General features: G+C 42.5%; 1 protein-coding gene across 5 annotated transcripts in view; it reads left to right on the top strand.

Moving 5' to 3' along the window:
* PTGFRN (prostaglandin F2 receptor inhibitor) overlaps positions 1-20,208 on the top strand; it is a 97,415-nt gene that overhangs the window by 44,447 nt on the left and 32,760 nt on the right. For 4 of the 5 annotated variants that reach the window (XM_085076159.1, XM_085076167.1, XM_085076177.1 and 1 more), the window contains 2 exons: positions 16,303-16,668; positions 17,518-17,937. In XM_085076159.1, coding sequence (XP_084932285.1) covers positions 16,303-16,668; positions 17,518-17,937 — 786 coding nt within the window. Of the gene's footprint in view, positions 1-16,302; positions 16,669-17,517; positions 17,938-20,208 lie in introns of those variants that run through there. The other variant, XM_085076186.1, reaches the window with a different exon arrangement.

Below are 20,208 nucleotides of genomic sequence, written 5' to 3'. Positions count from 1 at the left end.
GATTGGCCTGAAGTTGTCAGGGCAGGTTTAGGTTGGATATCAGGAAAGGGTCTTCACCCAGAGGGTGGTTGGGCACTGAACAGACTCCCCAGGGAATGGTCACAGCAGCAGCCTGACAGACTTCAAGAAGTGTTTGGACAATGATCTCAGGCACAGGGTGTGACTCTTGGGGTGTCCTGTGCAGAGCCAGGAGTTGGTCTTGGTGATCCTCATGGCTTCCTTCTGACTCCAGATACTCTGTGATTCTATGAATGTTTTCTCTCCTTGTCCTTTGATATTTCTGGCATTTAAGGAGGAAATAGAGACAAACATTGAACTGAGTGACATCCAGGTGTAGCAGGAGGTTGTGAAGTTAGATTGAGAAAGTCTGTTTTCTTCTTTTGCAGAACAAAGCTAGGGAGCTTCATTTTAAATTCTTCCTTCAGGATGTTTCTTGTAACCCCAGTACTGCCTCATGGTCTTAGTCTGCCTGTGATAACTGCAATTGAACATTCAACTGTTGTGCATTTCCATAAAACCACGTAAATCCTGAAACAGTCCACAATAGTGATGTTAAATTCATTACTGGCTTCTAGTGTTGACATTCAAGGATGCAGCTTTTGCTTCTGCTGTTATCTGCAGAGAGCCTGAAACAACTTACGGCTTTGACTTACAATACCCTGGGTGGGTTTCACTCAAAGTTTGAGCTGCCCTGTATCAACATGTATCCTTCCTGCAGAAAATAGGGTTTGATTATTGAGTTCTGCTGCTTAACAGATGTTTGTTTCAGTGATAACCAGTTGACTGAGCATACCTGTGACTTCCCTAGCAGTCAGCTGTGTACATATCTTTTCTTAAAGCAAGTATCAGTTAGGAGTAAGAAGTGGTTTTGATGATTTACAGCACCATGCCCAAGAGCTTTCTTTTCCCAGAGAATTTGTAATCTGAATAATGTGATGTGAGTACAGCTTTGTTAGATTTGTAAACTCACATAATGATTAGAAGGGAAGAATACATCTGCCAGGTGGATTAATGAAGATGGTTCTTTTCATCACTAGAGAGATTTTTTTCAATAGGATCTCAGAGAATTCTGGGAGAACTCACTGATTGTACTGAGCAATTGTAGGTGATGGACAGGTAGTGAATTTCTTGCATTGAACTGCTAAGAGATGAAAGTAGTGTGAACAGGGTAGGCAGAAATACAAATACCTTAAAACTGCCCAGGGAAGATAATTACTCGAATATTAAACTGATTTTTTTTTTTTAAACACAATTCTCTTTGGTAAAGAGGATCTCCTTTTTCAATAAAGGCAAAGAGTGCTGCTTTTCCCTCTAGGAACAAACCGGACTTCTGTACTTAAAGCCTTCCTAGCAATCCCTTGTCCAAGGCTTGCTTATTCCTTGTGAAATAATCTGTGTTTAAATAATCTGTGTTTTGTCTGGGGAAAGACAAAACATGATCTAGTTGTGTGCTTTGTGCCCTGCATTTTTGCTCCTGGTAAGCTTAGCTTGTAAAACTACAAACAGTGGAGGCATTTGTAGGCTGCTCTTGCATTGCGTGAAGGTGGATACTCTTCTGCTTGAATTCTTTGAAACGTTACAATTCAGTGTTGTGGAGTTGAACAGGTTTAAGATCCTGGGAAATGCTCTTCAGATTATTAATCTCTAAAAACCTGTTATTTTTTTCTGAAAAATTAAGTGGGGAGGCAGGAGGTGAGAGCAAAGTTGAATAGTTAACTAGAGCCCTGTAAATTCTGAACCTTCTACTTAGGTTTTCACTAGCAGCAGGAGTGCCTTTTAGGTACTTTATTTTCTTATAACGGTAGTAATACTGATTGCTCTCTAATAATAAACAAATTTTCTAAAGGATAGTGCTGCTGTTAACATGACTTATGACTGTCATTCCAGCAAGAGAGAAACCCAGTTGGTTATGTGGAGTAGTAAAATAAAAATTGAGCAGGGCGTATAAGTAGTACTTAAAAGCTTTAAAGTGTGAATTTATAAACAGTGAAGAAATTAAAAGGGAAAGAAACAGTTTTGTTATGTTTATTTATGAAAGGCTTGTCAGTCTTATTGTTATGTATTGCTGACATTGGACATGGCAAGGTGCAGACTGGGGAGGAGGATACTTTATTTTTAAATCATCCATTGAGAAGTCTGAGTACATGTAGACTGTGCTTCTTTTTGAGTATTAATGAAGGCATAACTCCTTTTCTTTTGCCCAAGGGGGCTTAGCTATAGCACTGGCTTTTTAAACAATGCTGTCTTTTCAGATGTTATCATGAAGTATGTGAGCAAGGGGAACTTCTTGGTGCTGCACAGTATTCAGTCCCTTACTTGCTTATCTTCTTGGCTTTTTGTTTGTTGGTTTGGGTTTTTTTGGTTTTTTTGTTAATGCTTGTGAGATCAGGCTTTCAGTTTACTTTTTTCTACAGCCTGAGTTAAAGGCTTAGGTGCCAAGTGAGCATCTCGCCGGTTTAGGTTGGTGTGGTACAAATGTATGTCACATTTCTGCTTCCTTTCTGTTTTCTTACATCTGGGTCTGTGTTCTGTGCCTGCATTGGAAGGGATGTGTCAGCTCTCCAGTGCCAAGGCTGGTGAGCAGGACTCTTTGGGTTGGCATGGCTTGCAGGATGTGTTCTGGCAAAGGGATCAGGGCTTGCTCTGCTCGTTGGACAGGAGTGTTTCATGCTTTGGGCCCAGCCAGAAGTACCTCTGGGAAATATTGGCTCTTTCTGCATCGAGTATATCCTTTATTACCCGAGGGCTGTTTGCCCTCAAGTGAAGGGGACAATTCAGGGAGACACCTGTTCACTAGAAATCCCAAAGGCACTTTAAAGGTGCTACTAAGGCTCTTCTCTCATGCTTTAAAAACATGGACTGCTAATTCTAGTGTTTGTGGCCAAATCCCTCTAGAACTCTCCAGGTGAATTTTAGCACCCTTGACTTTCCAAATTGATGGCGTACTTCCCATTTCTGTTCCTATGCTGTTAGACAGCTACTGTGTTTGCATTAGACATAATTTCAATTGGTATTAAAATTTTGTTTGCATCAACACAGTGGTTGGTAGAGACTTCTGAGGCTTCGTCTGCAGTGCACTGTTGCTTTTGCAATGTGTACTTGAGGTGTTTTATGTAGTTTTTATGCTACATAAGTGTACCAGTGCAGGATCCACAAAATGGCAGGCATGCTGTCCATTGGGATGAAGTCTGACTGTAGAGTCTTTTGTTCTGCTGAACAATGTGCTGTGGGACATAACTGTTCTTTCCAACACAGCAAATGTGAGGATGCCTGGGGTGCATGCAATCTGCTGTCTGTTTCAATGTAAGCTGATTATAAGTGTTAGTTACCGAATAATTTCAGCAGATCCCAAGTTTCACCCAAATATTAACAGCTCTTTATTTTGTGCGTAGGTTGTCGTATTAAATAGTGTAACCTAGAATAGTTCTGCAAGGAGACTGGAGCAGAAAAGAAACAATTAAGCATTTTCCCTCCGGGTGTCTTTCAAAAATCATATTCTCCTCCTCCTGCTATTTTAATGTCATGTTGGTTCTCTACCCGCCTTTCACTCTTGTTTCATGCTCAAAAGGATTCCCTCGTTTCTGATTTTGGAGTTACTTGAAAATTCTGTGTTCTTTCATTCATTTTTTTGTCTCTGTTCTCGGTGCTAGGCCCAGCCTAGTCACCAGCCTGGGTGCCACTGAGGAGCAGCAGCAATAAAAGAGAAGTGCCTCCAAGCTCCTACTTCTTGAGACTGTGGAAGAGAGGGGAAGGATGTGTTTAGCCTCAGGTCTTTCCTCTGGCAGTGGCCACGAGTGGAAGCCTAGGGAAGAGTGAACACAGCCTATTACTATCCTAGTGTAGCACCTCATGATCATATGTAGCTTGGAAGCTTCCTAAGTTAGAGATGGTATCCTCACAGAATCGTGGGATGCTTTGGGTTGGAAGGGACCTTAAAGATCATCTAGTTCCAATCCCCCTGCCACAGAGAGGGACACTTTCCACTAGGCCAGGTTGCTCAGATCTCCATCCAACCTGGCCTTAACGTGCTTAACTGTGGCTAATTCCTCCAACTATTTGCTGTCTTGTGGGTGTTGCATTTGGCTATCTCTGAAATTGGTTTCTGAAATGTTCTGGGTGGTGGCACCTATTAGCTGATCTTTGTGTGTTAACTTTCCCTTTCTCTTTCATCACCTGTGGTGTTGACTGTCCAATGCATTGCATGCCAATGACAGTAGCAAAGTATCTACTTAGGAGATACGTTTCTTAAAAGCAGGAACAACAGGAAGTATTTTAGGATGTGTGTTTGGGTGTGCTAAAGGCTGAACCCCAGACTTTGCTAAGACTCCAAGTGGTGCCATGCTGTGATAGTCTTTTATTACATGGCTACATATGGGCTTTGTCATGTCTAATGGCATCAAATTCTTCCCAAAAACTTAAATGTGTATGACATTCTGTAGTGCTACATGCTCTGTGTGCACCAGGGAGGCTATTCAAGATTGATTGCAGAGGCAGGAGTAGATACTGTGGCAAATGCAGTGAGTTAATCAAAGCATGTAACAGTGAAAACTTGCTGGCATATAATCAAAAGGGAGAAAAGACTTTAAGTTTGTGATGGGGAACATGAAAAAGACTGCTGGTCTTCTTCGGCCAGGTGCTGAATTGATGAACCTTGCTATTCTGATACTGCTGGTAACAAAATACCTGCATTGAAAACAGGGAAGGGTTTTCAGAGGTGATGGAAGGCTTGAGGCTGTGAGCCTGGAACTTTACAAAGGAGGCTTGGTTCCCCAGAAGGCTAATGCTCTGGCATTTTTGATAATTGAGCCTCCTCATTTCTTGAACTAGCTGACTTCAGTCACACCAAGAGAAGAGTGCTTTTTTTTTTTTTTTTTGCTTGCTGTAGAAGTCACAAGTAGAAGTGTTTGTTTTTCTCCAGGACTGGGGTAATGGGGAGTGGAATTTCACCAGGTGCTTGCTCAGTGCTTTGCTGCTTTCTGAATGTCTTTTGTGTTGCCCACATGCACATACCTGCCCACCTGTTCCAGAAAGTCTCTTCTTTTGTCCAGTAAAATTAATCTTCCAGGAAATTAAACAGCAGCCGTATACAATACTGTTTCCTTTCACGTGTGAGAACAGCTTTCTGGAGGTAGGATTCAGGGCCACAGACAGCTAATTACACAGCTAATTTGCCTTCAAGCTCTTGGAGGCACCGAATGCCAGGAAATTTGACTCTTGCATGCTTTTTTGGAAATTTTGGCTGTTAAATTTGTTGAGCAGGCAGAAGTGATGCTGCAAAGTGTGGGTGGATTTCAAATCCTGGCCACACACGTGTTCATGGCTTTCGCTCAGAATTGTGATCTAGGGAAGAGTTTCCATTTCCACACTGATGTTCAAGTGTGAACAGTCCTTTAAGCATCCTTTAAGAGCACACAGGTTGTGTATTCATTACCATTTTGGTTGTTGAGGGCTGAATTTCTGATGTGAATCTCTTCACTCTCCTGGTTTCTGCACTTTGCTTTTTATTGGGAAGCAATCTGAATGTTCAGTTAGTATTCCTTTGGATGTAACTGAGCCAGAAGTGTCACTCTAGGAGCACATCTGCTGTGCTTCAGGTGTCTTGGGTCTTAGGTACATTGCAACCCCCCCAAACATGCACAGTGTGATTCTTGGGGGCTTAGCATCAGCTACCCTCTGCAGCCTCTTCTCTTTTTAGACTGTGCCAGGGCTAAAGTAGACAGCTTTGCTAGTCTTAATTTTCTTTGTGATGGGGAAGTATTTTTTTTCTGCCTTGTAAATACTAGTGAAGTAAATAAGGAGATCCACTGACTTAAGACTTTATTCTAAATTTTCAGGAGTTGTAATGAAACCAGCCATATTGATTTGAATGTAGTTTGTGAGGCTTTTTCCTGTGTTTCCAGAACTGTCTTGTGGTGGTATTTGTCCCTTTCAAATAATGAAGAGTGCTGTGGCATGCCTGTTTTTAAAGCCAGCTGTTTTGCAGACCCATCTGGGGGTAATTTTATTTAACGGTCTGTGTGGGGGTTGCACAGAGACCTTGACTGGAATCCCTGTGTGCCTTCTAGATGTTGTTTTATGTCCCTGACCTCTCATCTTTTTCTTATCCAGACCTCTTTCTTCCCTTGTCCCCACTGAACTGCTGACCCTCTGCTTTGGAAGAGAGAAATGATTCTGTAATGGAAAATATCTCTTCCTGAAATGGGTAATTTCATGTGTCTTTTATTTTTTTTTATCCTACAGACAGGACTACCTATCTTTTCTGGGGCAAGAGAGTTTCTCATTGTTTCTCCCACAGCAAATAATAAAAGCTCAGCAGTATCAAGTACTGTAAATACCTTGCAGTCCTGTTCTCAATTACAGAATTAGTTATGTAAATCTTGTATTAAAGGAGGAAGAGCCCTGATGTCTCTTAAATCATGTATCTGTGTGCACGCATGCGTGCAATTCCTTCTTGTCAAGGAGAAAAATACCGTGCAGGCTCCACTGAGATTAACATACTAAACACTGTTGCTCTGCATGACCTGAAATTGGCTTTTGGGTGCTAATTGGATCTAAGGGCTTTGAGAGGAGGGCTTGGAAAACACTGACCTCCAGTTTTCCAGGTTTCAGACAGCAGGATGGATACGGTGGTTGTGTAGGTGCCTGAGTGAAGTCCTCTGGGGCACCAGTTGCTAGAGCACAAGTTGGGTAACTGTTTTGTATTGACTTATGTCCTCTTTGCCTGGCTGTACACATCTCTGCTCTCATCTTTATGTAAAGAAACAGTGAAATGAGCACTAAGCCTGAAACCAGGGATGCCTGTTGTCTGTTCCTAACTGTTCCTGTTTTACTGTATGAATTTGGTCTAGTTGGTAAATCTGTCCAAGTAGATCTGCTGCAAAAAGACCTGGCAGTAACTGTGCTGCTGCACTTACCTACATGTGTCGACAAGGCACAGGCACTCATTTCCATGCCACAACACCCATTCTGCCTGCATCTGCTGTTGGCATTTTTAATGTGGCTGCTTGCTTGGAGATTATTTACGGTGAAGATGAGACCGTTAGAAAATTAAATTACAGGCGAAAAGGATTGCTCTAAAACACTGAGCTCCATCCCCCCACTGGCTCCTGTGGCTGCAAATCAGTTGTCAAGCGTGGAGCCAAGGTGGGCCAGTGCCATATGCTGCCTTGTTCAGCAGTTCCAGCAGCCTGGCTGCCCAGCCACCTCCTTCTATAATCTCTCACAACAGCAGATGCAGGCAGAGCGAAGATGCCCTTCAGGATCCCAACTGGAGAGTCTGAGAGCCCAAGTGTGGGTGTGTGTTGTGTCATTTGGCGTTGTGGCTGCTGAGTTCTGTGATGGACCTCTGTTGCTGCTTTTGCTGAAGCCTCTGGGATACCTTTGCTCATCCAGTGAAATGCTTGTTAGGAAATGAGTGTCTGTGCGTGGAGATTTGAAGTGAACCCCAAAATAAATCTTGGGGAAGTGGAGGTTAAAATTAGTAATACCTAGATTATTAAAGTATGGGGCTTTTTAGATTTCATGTTCCAGACCCCTTTAGATTTCACTTGGCATTAGACAGGACCTTGTCTGGTATGAGTGGCGTGTTGAGTTAAATTGCAGTGGACAAGTGCCATCAAATTTAAGCAGGTAAAGAACACACAAAACCAACAACAAAAACCTCCTGCAGCCTGCCCTCCTCCCCCAGCCCCAATCCCAAACACTAAATAAAAAGCTCACATCTAAAAGCAAGGCAAAACAATCACCCAAGGAAAACCCCTCACCAAAAAACTCCAAACAGCTGTTAGTGCTTTTTCTTGCTTTGCTTTTTGCTTTTAGTATAATTGTCAATTAAAAGTAGAAGACCTTATGTTAGTTTCTACACTTCTTATATTTGTTAGCATTTTTAAAAGCTTTTTTTTTTAATATTACCTAGCATTAAAGATAACTTGGAAAACAAATTATTACTTCACACTAATACAAATCAATGCTTTCTGCTTGGGGAGGATATAGGGGTGATGCTAATGGAAATTATTTTTGGGAGAGAAGTGTTTCAGGATTTCCTTTTTAAAATATGTATATGTTGTACAAATGACAGATTTGTGAAACACGTGGATATTGCTATTCATACATCTTTTAAAAAAGTCTTTTGGCAAAATGCCTTTTCTTAGCTTTCCAGCTTTATCAGCTCTTCTACGTGCTATGTCCTATTTAAAGACATGTTGGTAAAAAAAGTAACTTTTAGAGCTTTAATGTGAGCTTTCTAGGATTTAGATTTTTTTTTGTCTAGGGTTTTCACTCAGTTTATGATTTTTAGTTAATATAGATGCATATTTAGAAATCATCTATTCAGATTGTTTACTCCAATTGAATCCCAAAAAGGTTCGGTTTAATCCTAGTAGTGTGCTGCATTCCACACAGAGCAAAGAAAATGGTTTGTCTCTGCCCAGAGGAAATTGCAGTATAGAACAAATGGATTTGGACTGCTCTGCTCAGTTCCAACTGCTTTGGGAAAGATTTAAGATAAGAGATAAGTGCAAGTTAATGATGTTGCAGAACAGCGCTGATTTTAATTCTGTATATTCCAGTTTGGGGACTTTTTAATAATACTGCTCTTGCTCAAGTTGGCATTAGTAGAAGGTATTTTTTAAACTGTGTCCTTCCTCCCCACTGAAGTAAATGTGAAGATACTGTAGATCCAGTATTTTGGGAAATATTTGCAGCCTAGTTTCCAATTATGCTCTTAAGCCTTGACTTGTGAGCTTTACTGCTTTGTCAACTGTTTTCCTTAGAATGTCACATATTGAACTTCTCCTCTGCAACACAAATTGCCTATGAGGAAGAACAACAGAAAATCACCTGTCTTGTGTGGCAGTCTAAATACCACTTCCAGAATCCCTGGACTTTTTGGGTCAGATGTCACCAGGTAACCTAAACAGGCTGCTCTGTCAGAACAGGATAAAAATGGAGATCTCTGACACTATTTGGAGGACAGTAAATGAAGGCCATTAGTAGGGACAGGTTTGTCAGGTGAGACCCAGGAAGAAGTGGTGTGTTAATTCCTGTATTTCATGTTTTTTTATTTTCCTCTCCCCCCCCTTTTTTTTTTTCCTCCCAGCTGCATTTTAGAGACTTGTCAAAAGTAGTTCTTAGATACAGCCTTTTATCTTTAACTGTCAGTCAGTGATAGGGAAAGGGAATAGAGATTATATGTGATGGAATGATTTGACGTCCAGAGGAATCTAAAACATGATCTTTAGTATTATCTTTGCCTGCCAGGTGTTTTTTTTGTGCTTGGACCAGAGGTGCCACAGTTCTCTGCCTGCCAAGAGCTGCTATGTTTTAGAAGCTAGCCTTCTGCTTTGCACAGCTGGGAAAAGTTTATATGGCTTCTCCTTTCCCCTCTACCTGCCATACACCTTGGTCTACGTTCCCAGTAGCAAACCTCTCCCCACGGCCAGGAAGCAGTGGTGTCCAGTGGGATCTGTGCTGTCAGCAGCCAGTGATAGTGTTTTTAAACTCTACCTGCATATTCAGCCTGGGTTCTGCCTTACTGCTTCCACTGCAGTTTAATGGAAAGAGGAAGAGAAGAAAGATGGAGAGACATTTTACCCAAGGCATGTAGTGATAGGACAAGGAATAATGGCTTTAAACTGAAAGAGGGCAGGTTTAGATTGGATATTAAGAAATTTCTTATTATGAGGGTGGTAAGATACTGGAGCAGGTTGCCCAGAAAAGCTGTGCATGTCCCATAATTTGAAGGGTTCAAGGTCAGGTTGGCTGAAACTTCTAGCAACTTGGTCTGGTGCAAAATGTCTCTGCCCATGGCAGGGTGTTGGAACTAGATGATCTTTAAAATCCATTCCAACCCAAACCATTCTGTGGTTCTGTGATAACTGAGAACTGTGTCCTAGTGAAAACCTTTTAGTTTGTTTAGGTGCTTTTGAAATCCCATGGCTTGGTGGCAAGTGAGTGAAGCAATGAGTGGTAAAGACAGATTGTTCCTGCACTGCAAAATTAACTTTCACATGCTTACATGTGAATGTTAGTCCACGTGGTGTAGATGGAGTTCAGCTGGGAAGGAACTTGCTTTTTCACCCTGTGCTGGAGATGTGGCTTTTCTGAGATCTCAGATGGTATGGAGATTAGAGCAATCCAGCAGCCTTGCAGTTTGATAGCTTTTCTGAGGCTCCGCTTAAGATGCAGTATGCGTTTCTTCATCCTGATAGAGATAATGGGTTTTAAGCAATTACACCCAGGCTAATTCCTTTTGATAAGAGCTCTACATTATCTAAAAAAAGAATCCTAGCCGCCTGGGAAAGAACAATGTAAATGTCTCTCTCACGGACTCCTTCATTTGCTCTTCTCTGATATCTTCAGATGATATGCTGCAGATCTTTCAAGCCATAAAAATCTATCAGAGTTTTTTTAGGCAGCCAAGGAGGTGTAACACCACTGTTGTGTTTTCTTACAAGGTATGGAGGGAGCCCTGTGTGCCTCAGATGATCCCAGGCTACTGTGGTGATCACAGCTTTGACATAAAGAATCAAATTTGGTCTCTTTTAAAGGAGCCCCCTGTTCCTTCCCTGTGCAGCCTGTCTGGTTGTAAGGTCTGGGTTGCTTCTGCTGATTAAGGCAATCTGAATTTTGTAATTTGGAAAGAATGGGAATAGCCTACCACTTTATTTAGCGTAGATCCCAATCCCTGCTGTGTGTCTGCACTGGAAAGAAGAGTATGATGATGTCATGTGTTAAGCAAGAATGGTAAGGGATCTCACTTATTTAGTTTTGTTTTTGTCTTTTCTTTTTGAGACTAATAGGAAGATTTTGATAGTTAGCTGCCTTTCTGTTACTTCAAGAACTTCCCTTTTCTGCTTAATCTCTGAGTTTTCCTCTCAGACTACACAGTGTAGCGTAGAAAATTTAATTGACTGCATTTAAAAAGTGGAGGAAATACAAAAGTAAAATGTTTGTTAAAATGTGCCTCTTCTAGGGAAATCATGTTATTTAGATATTAAAGAAATAATTGCCTTAACAGTATTGAGAGGTTTTCAAACGTTGTAGGCGTGTTTGGTATAACTTGTTCTTTCGCTCCCGGATAGTCACAGATGACATTTCTGATGTGTAGCTGCCTGATGATAATTGAAGCTGGGTGGAGAGGCAAGGGGAAAAGGGGCAGATTGGAGATAAGAGTTATAATGTTCTGTGCTGATATGCTTTGGCTCTCCTTCCCAAGATGAGAGCCCATGAATGTATGGCATGCTGCCTGTCCCTTCACCTGCCTGCTTGCTAGGGAAAGTTGCTGAGTGCTTCCCAGCAGGAGCCTGATGATTTCTGTTTTGAAAATGGAGGAAGAAGATTTGTGTGGACATGACTCTGGTGGGATAAAAAGAAATATTCAAAAATTAAGTATTTTTTTCTTCACTTTGGAAAATGGCTTTGTGCATCACAAGCCCTGTAATTAAGCAGTTCAGTACAGAAGCGGGAGATTTGGGATTTTGGTAGATAGAGGAGGCAGAGTGCTCAGCTTTAATGGTGGGAGATACATTGGTCATTCTCCAGTGGAACACAAGAAGGCTTACCCTTTGCTCAGCCCATTCCCACAGTGCTGCAGCCAGTGGTGCCTCACTGGGAATAAATGGAGGAGCTCAGGGAGGGAGGATTGTTACCACCATTTGCAAAGTTGGCTGCAGTATTTTATTTTTTTTTTCCCTGTCATAAACTGTTGTGAATTTGAAAGGGCTGCTGGGTATTTCCTTCCCAGAAGTGGTAATGTTTAGTTGGCAAATGAAACAACCTTTTGTTCGGAAAGCTCTTTTGAGATGAAAGGCGTCAGCAAAGTTGTCGCTGTGTCTCCTGTGACTGCCTTGGTTGAGGAGCTGGACTGTGTGTTCTAAGTCTTTCTGATGCAGAGGCTCGAGTGCTTAGTCTGAGCCAATTTACTCATTCGTTAGCTCTTACTTTTTTGACTTTAATTGGCTTCCTACTGCATGTCAGATTGCATTTTCCTTTGGCTGGCGGATGTGGAGGTGACCTCCTTCTCTGGGCTGCTATGAGAACATGTTTTCTTATTAGATAGAGCTGTCTAGTGCAGGCTGGAGGAAGCACCCTGTGAAAGAGAGTGCTGAAGCACAAGTGTGTTCTTTGCAAGAGTAATATCTTCTCAGCCTCATGGACGACTCCACAGGTTACTTTTCATCTTGTTCTTTCATAAGTGATACGTAGGTGCAAAATGTATGTGAAGTTGAAGCTCCTAGGAGACTTTCACATACATGGCAATGTCCCTAATGCAAGGGGAAATCCTTAACCAGCCCTTTCCTTGAGGAGTTTTGTAGCTTGTTGAGAGTTTAAACAGACTACCTGTCCTGTAGATCCTGCACAGTTTTGCTCTCTTGTTTTCTTGGTTATCCTAAAAATGACAGGTTGCTATTTAATGTGTTCAGATTGACTTCCCAACCTATCTGTTCAATCATCTGCTTTCCTTCTTGTCCTTTTTGGAAGGATTTCATTTAATGTGAGCAATGCGATGGTGCATCTGGGTGGTGGGATAAATTTATGAACCATTGCTAGGTAAAAAATACAAGTTCGAAGCTGCCTTGGCTATGTCTGAGCTGTCTCACCTCTGTCATATTAATATGGCAGACCCCAGTTTGTTATTATTCTACATTTGTGTGTTTCTGGCCCAGTGCTGCAAAAGGACTGGTGTTGCCTGGTAGTGCTGTCACCTCTCTAATGAACCCAAGGAATAGTGCCATGCCTTGTGTTGTGTGCTGTCCTCCTTACAGGGGCTCTGTTACTTTTTGTTTTGGGAAATGGTTCCTTGCAATTTCATCTGGTGGTCTGGTAACTCAGTAAAAATAAAGTTTTGTATTTAGGCAGTTAGCCTTGTGCTCAGGCAAATTCGATGGCCAACACTGACTCAGATCCAGTTACTGAGTTCTTACTAAATACACATCTTTGGTGGGGTCAGTGATACTGAAAAATACAGACTTGTCAAAGTTGTGTTGTTTCTGTCACTAGTGTATACAGTGTTTTGTCCTTTTCCATCTGTTTCTATAGCTAAATGGGATTCAGATGAATTCATTAAGAACCTGCCACCTTATATTAACAGTGAAATATATTGGGTGTCATGAAAAATAAATGTTTCCAACAAATTTACAGAGTTTCAAGCTCTTGTATCATGATTGCTCTGGGAGGGTGAGGGGGTGTAGGCAAGTAACACAGTGTAAGAATAAAATATTTGTAAAAGCTTCTCACTTATCTGCAAGAGCAATAGGGGGCTCACCTTTTGCCAAGATCGGTGTCTGTAGCACTGTTTCTGTAGCTACTTCTCCCACAGTTACATGAAATGTTAATCCCTAATGCACAGCAAAGAACATAACACCTTGTTTAGTCTCTAGGGATACTCTTGCTGCAGGACCAGAGGCAGAACCTTGAATTCACAGCCTGCTGGGTCATTTAGAAATGCAAGTCACCCTTGGAGTGTCTGCCCTGTGCACACTCCTCCTCACTTGTGGGGAGCGCACAGCAGCTGCTCTGCAGGAAGTTCTCACTCTCTTATTTGGTGATGTTGGCTCTGCTCCTGCCTTACCAGAATTCGGATTTATTGTAGCAATAACAAATGTTTTTGTTTGCAACCCGTAAAATTCTGTTACGACTTGTTCCTCATCTCTCCTGCAGTCTGGTCCACTGCCTTTCTTCCAGCCCTGGGTTAGGCAGGAATTACTTGTGGAACTGTGGGGAGGGGGATAGTCATTCCTCTACAGCAATAAGGCACAGACTTGGAACAGATCCGGTGAGGAGCCCCTGTGCTTCTATCCTTCCCTTTAGCTTGCCTTTTCTTATGAAGGTGCTAATCACCCCCTACCTTCATTTAGTGTCAAAGGGTCTTTAGTGACCTTGGAAGAAGAGAAACTGGGCTGTCGGTGCTAATCTGAAACACAAATGTGCAGCCCTTGCCACATTAGTCATGCCTTTGTCACCTCTAGATTGGATTAGTGCAGCGCACGGTATGTGGGTCTACAGCTGAAGACACATGCAGAACAGTGTTGTCTACTTGTTTCAGTGTCACCAGAGAGTATTTTCTAGAGAGATGTCAGTGTTTGAAGAGTGTCCTCAGTCAGGATCCCGAGCTGACTTCTCACAGTGGTTTGCTGGAAGCTGGTTTGACTGTCAGGCTTTAAAGCTTACCTGCTGCTGTTACCGCTTTCTGTAAGAGGATAAGTTGGAGGATTGAATGCAACTTAAGACTTGATGAGGAAGTATATCTGAGCCCTGTAGCTTGCTTTATTATTTTTTTTTACTGTTTTTCTGTATGGGTGATTTTATGATTTTAGTGTGGTGCCTGGGTTAGGAGATGTGTCTTTAAAGATATCTGGCTGAGGAACAATACATTGACAGTGGAGGTTTTCCTCTCCAATGCACATGTGAATGGTGCAAAAAAGTCCAGCTTCCTTATTAGGACTAGTCAATCACTTGATCAGGTATATAGTAACAGTCTTCTGGGAGGGATAGAAGGGGTAAGAGATTAACCCCAGTCTGCATTACAAGTAAGTTTAATGAAGTACTAATGTTGAATACAGAAGGTCATGGCAATGAGGAAATTGGACTGTTATGACTGAGCCTGTACACGTGAACAGCCTGCAAAGTAAAGAGCATGGTAGGAGTTCTGAACTGGGGAGGTAAAGGCAGTGTCAGTCCTTGGTTCAACTGTTTGCTGAACTGTAGCTGCAAATAAAAATATGCTTTTTCTCTTGTGGTTATGCTCAGTGTGTACAGCTGCTTGTGTAGTTTTTAAATGCCCACTGAAATCTTACTCTTTAACACATCCTTCTCCACACTGCTCTGGAGGGGACAAGCTGTGCTGTATAGCAGGTTCCCCAGTGTGGGGTTTCTGTCTACAAGACTCTTTTGCCCACACTTGGATTCCTATTGGCATGATGGTCTTAATCTCTAGCAAGGAGACTCTGCTCATGCAGAGTGATAGGAGGGGAAGGCTCATCAAATATATTGGGGTTCATGTCACTAGCTGGTGGCTTTCCCAATGAACTTGGTGAATTGCAGCAGTTGTGGGTTGCTGTACTTTGTGTGTTGGGGGTTGCTTGTTTAAATTTGGCTTTGCCTCTGTGGTATCTCAGATCTACTTTTTGGTTCCACTGCTTTTGATGTCATTTTAGACATCTACTTGGTTTTATCAAGATCTGTCTCTCGGTGTTCTGACATCTGTTCTACCTGGCTGATAAAATATTTTGCTATGGATATGGAGGTGGTGGCATGCAGTAAACTGTTCATATTTGGGGACTGAGTTTAGGTAGTACTCATCTCTGAAGAGATTTCTCTGGTTGGAATTGGAAATCAAAGCAGTTTGCTCTTTGGAGAAGTAAGGACCTGCCAAAATCCATGTGCAGCTGCTGGGGTTATTCTCTGGGCTACGGAGCCAAACCAGCCAGAAAAGTCTCTTGCTGTGTCTTTGCCAGGTCCCCTGGCTTGTTTAAGTGGTTCACACTTTTGCCTGGAGCATAACTCACTGCTTTTCCAGCCTTCTGCAGAAAACTGCTGTTGTCCTGCTGTCCTGGTGAGACAGTCCTGGAAAACACTGTCTGAGCACTTTGTGCTCCTCTGCTCTGGAGTGAGCCTGCTCTGCTCATGCTCCCAGGTTCTGGGCCTTCACCAAAGAGGAAACTTGTGGTTGCAGAAATCCCCTCAAGCAAACTGTGTCTGTTATAATCAGTTCTTCCTTTTAAATCAATTCGGAGGGCAAGGAATTTCACCTGTGTGAGAGAAGCCATGACCCTTCAGGGCAGCAGTGACTATACTCATCTTTGGAGAATGTCAACTTAAAATTCTCCTGGCCCTCAATCTAGGGGAGAATTAATTTCCTCCTTCAGACTCTCTAATGATATCAGCAGAAGTCTTATAAAAATTCTTGATTAGATTATGCTCTCATTATAGTAATGAAAACCACCTATTAATGTTGTTTAAACGTCTTACGTAGCACTTGCCTTATAGAAGAGAAACTGTAATCTGTTGGATCTATGGCTAGTTCTCTTCTTTTTTTTTTTTTTCTTCTTTACAATTTTCTCTCCATCAGTATTTTGTTACCTCGTGGTATTCTATAAGCAGTGAAACAAAGATTGCCCACACTAAAAATGGTGTGTTTAGGGGCTCCTGCTTCAGTGAGATTAGATGTTAATGGGAATATTGCTCTTTCTAGTTCTAGCTTTCTGCAGAGTGGGATGCCCAACCTTGGCATATTTAACTTTTTCCTTTTTCCTGGTTGCAGCCTATCCTTAACCCTGTGTTATTCTTTATTGTCCTGCCTAGCTTTCTGCAGAGGGCGAATTGTGAGAGTGCCCAAAGGTCCCCTCATTCGAGTGGTGGGCACGGAGGTGGCGATCCCTTGCAGCGTTAGTGACTATGATGGACCCAGTGAGCAGAACTTTGACTGGGAGTTCTCCCGGGACACTGACTTCGTGCGGATAGTGAGTACCTGGGATTCTACCTTCACCTCTGAGGAGTACCAAAAACGCGTGGGCCGCGGGGATATCAAACTCAGACGGAGCAGCAACGATGCTGTGGAACTTGTGATTAGGAACATCCAGCCAGCTGACCAAGGGAGATACAAATGTTCCACGCCCAGCACTGATGCCACCGTTCAGGGAAATTATGATGCAGAGGTCCAAGTGAAAGGTATTTCTGAAGAGTGAGGTGTGCTTTAAATTTGTTTTTGATATTGATTATAGATGTACCCTTAAGAATGTTCGCTTTCTGTTGTCTATGATTGTTGTGGGTTTTATTTTATTTTTTCTTCTTCTTGTTCCTCTTTGATTCTCCTAAAGCCAGAACTGAAAATTGGGAAGTATGATAGCTAAGGCAGGTGAGGTGAGAAAGTGAAGAGAGGCTTTTTACTATAAACACCACTTTTCTTTTTTCTGTCTAGTAAATATGTAAATAAAACACTAAGCGGTGGGTTTTCTGAAGATGTCTGCAAATATTTCATGTCCCTAAGCCTCTGGGTAGAGAAGCTAAGTTCAGGTAAAAACTACAGGCTGTTGTCTCTCTGTTTTAGTATCATTTAGGGATCTTTCTATTTGAAGGAGGTAATCTTACTTTTCTGCTTTAGCTTGTTGATTACTACAGTCTTGTCCTATCTTTGCTCTATCACTCAGTGTTTTTCAGTATTAAATTTGGACAGTATTTCTTTTCCCATGTCTTATCTTTTACTCCCATAAAGATCAAGATTAGTTTTGTATGAGAATAGTCAAGATGAGGATGTTTAGATGGGAAACTAAAGTGAGTGGAAGGATAAATTAATTCTTGTCTTGGCTTGTTTAAAGCAGAGCACTTCCTTTAGTGCTTTTTCAGCTGAATTTCTTTCTTCCTGGAATGTATTTATATGTGGAAGAAGGAATGATTGGCAAGCTGTTGCTCTGTGGTGGTTTTATTGCCTAATATCTGAACAAGTCACTGTGGGTGTTCTCTTCTTGATTCTATTTTATGATGCTTATATCTTTTGGTCTTCTTTTTCCCCCCAAATAGTGATTTCTGATGGCTTGTCCGTGAGCGGTTCCAAAGCTCGTGCCTCGGCGTCCCTCCGGCTGTCCGAGGGCGACTCCTTCAAGCTGCGCTGCTCGGCCATCACCACCTCTCCGGAGCACACTCACCTGCACGTCACCTGGCAGATCAAGAGCGGGTCCTCTTGGCGGGACATCCTATCTTTGACTCACGAGGGCAAATTCCAGCCTGGCCCCGGCTACGAGGAGCGCTACCGCACCGGGGACATCCGGCTGGACACGGGAGCCAACGACACCTACCGCCTCTCCGTGTCCCAGGCGTCCTCCGCGGACGGCGGCGCCTACAGGTGCCTCGTGAGCGAGTGGGTGAGAGGGGCGGATGGATCGTGGCAGAAGATCCAGGAGAAGAGCGTGGAGATCGCCAGCGTGTCGATCCAGCGCACCGGTGAGTGTTCCCGGTGGGCTGGGGTCACAGCACGGGCTGACACTTTGGGGTAGGCTGAGCGAAGGGAGGGTGCATTCCAGCAGAACCTAGACTGCTGTTTGGATAGCTGGCCTGTTTACATCCTTGACATAATTTTTCTAGATTTATTTTGGGGAAAAAGGGGTTGATGGCATGGAAGGATTGCGTGGAACCTCTAAGATGCCTAGACTTAGATTTTATCCCATCCTTCGTTCACTTCAGATTACTCATGGTTTTTATATTTCTTAAATAAGCATTATATTTAACACCTGATCACCCAAACCCTTCCTCTGCTCTCTTATTAACATAGGGTTCCACAGCACTAAACAGCTGCACTTCCCCTGTGAAAGTGGCTTGTGATTCAGTCATAGATGTGAAGCTTTTCTGTATGTTGTTTATTAAAATAGCATGGAAAGATCAAGAGAAAGGAGAAGGCAGTGATAATTTAACAGGGCAAATTATCCAATGATTTTTATCACTGGTCTGATTGCCCTGCCATGTTGGCAGGAGTCTAGGACAGTAATGGTTCTGTTAAACACATCAGTGCATGCTTGGCTAAGGAGACAAAAATACATGCAGTGCTATGCTAAGGATATCCAGATATCCCTGCCCATACAGATTTCAGGACTAGATGCACTAAGCACTTGATTGCATTAGCATTATCACTGCTGGTTGGAGGAGGGAGAGTGGGGGTGATGCATCTTATCACTCAATAGGTGGAAAAACAGGCAGTGATGGTCCCTCAGAAATATGAGATTATCACGGTATTTTAGAACTGTTCAGACAGGAAGGGTGTATCTTTTCATTTTTGTAATCCTTTAATCACTATAGGGAAAACCCAAATGTCTGGGGTTTTTTTGATGGGCTCACTTGGATGTAGTTTTAGTGTCTTGGTGGTACTTAGCCTGTGAAATTTGACAGGATCAATCTACCCCCCTCTTTTTCAGGGTGTCTATTGCGCAGCAAAGCTTGCAGGTGCTCTCTGCTGACGCAGGACTTGCCTAATTAAGAACTGTAATTCTCTATTTTGTCACACTTTTGCAGTGTTTGGTTTAAGTAGGTTTAATCAGTGGCTGAAAACAGCATGAGGCTGGCCAGAACCAGTAGTGGTACAGTTTTTTGATGTGGTTTGGGTGTGTGGTTTGTTTGTTGTGGGGGTTTTTGTTTGTTTTTCTTAGGGGTTTTTAGCCTTTGTTTTAAGCTCAGTCATTAGCAGCACTGGCATTTTGTCAGGGGCATGAAGGCTTTTTTAAAGTTATGCTAAAGGGGATAGGTTATTCTCTAGCAAAATGCTGTATGCACATCCTGTAGGACTTGAAGAGCATCTTGTGCTGACACCTGAAATCTCTGCATTTGCTTGCTAAAATGAACTTGAGATGTAAATGGTTATATGCCTATGGGTAAACTCTCTCCAAGTCCCTCTATGTGCATATACTGCCAGATTCTGAATGCCCATCACTTTCGTGGAGACAGAAATGTTCCTTGGAGAAATACTGCTCTTAACCTAGCAGATGAGTCTTATTTTGTATTCTGGTATTAGTCTGTTAAATTAGCCAGGCTTTGCTACTCATTCCAATCCCATGATAAGACAGTGAGGCAAGTCCCAGTGAGAGAGATTCATCTGGACTTGATTTCAGCACTCACATGAGGTCTGCTGCCCTCTGTTCAGTTTGACTGCTCTGTTATCAGGTGGTGAGGGATGAGATGAGCATGGTTTGGTTTTATTGACAGTAATTCTGACTACTCACTGCTCACCAGCAACTAAGGCCAGCTTTTCTTCTCCTGGTCTTGGCACTCTGATTCCATGGGTTTTTTTTAAAACGCCATAGCTGGTCCTGTTTGAATGCTGGGTATGACCATATGTGCTGTGTATATTAAAAATATTCACTGGCCAGTGGCTGTTAAATGTGTTTTAACTGGCTGTTGGTGTTGCTTTGAAGTTCCCAGTGTGCATTGTTCTGAGCAGTAAATCAGCAGTACAGGGAGTTACTGCTGCCTTCTGTTTGTTTCCATTTCATATTTTTGAAGCACACCTGAGGTCAGTCAGGACTCCAACATGTAGCCATGGCTGCTTCTCATCTAAATCTGCGCTGTTCAAGGAGCTCAAAAATATGTCAGCAAATACCATGCTGAGTTCCAGTGTAGTTCCTAGTGATTTCTGTAGATGCTTTGTCTTGTGAGGGATAGTCCCAAAACACTTTGACCCTCCTGTGAGATTGAAAAATCCTGTACACATTTTCCTGCTGTGCAGAG

This window comes from Lichenostomus cassidix, chromosome 1, assembly GCF_008360975.1.
Source record: "Lichenostomus cassidix isolate B80296 chromosome 1, HeHo_3.0, whole genome shotgun sequence".
In the NCBI taxonomy this organism is placed as follows: Eukaryota; Metazoa; Chordata; class Aves; order Passeriformes; family Meliphagidae; genus Lichenostomus; species Lichenostomus cassidix.
Note: the sequence above shows the minus strand (reverse complement) of the source record. Positions and strands in the feature narration are given on the sequence as shown.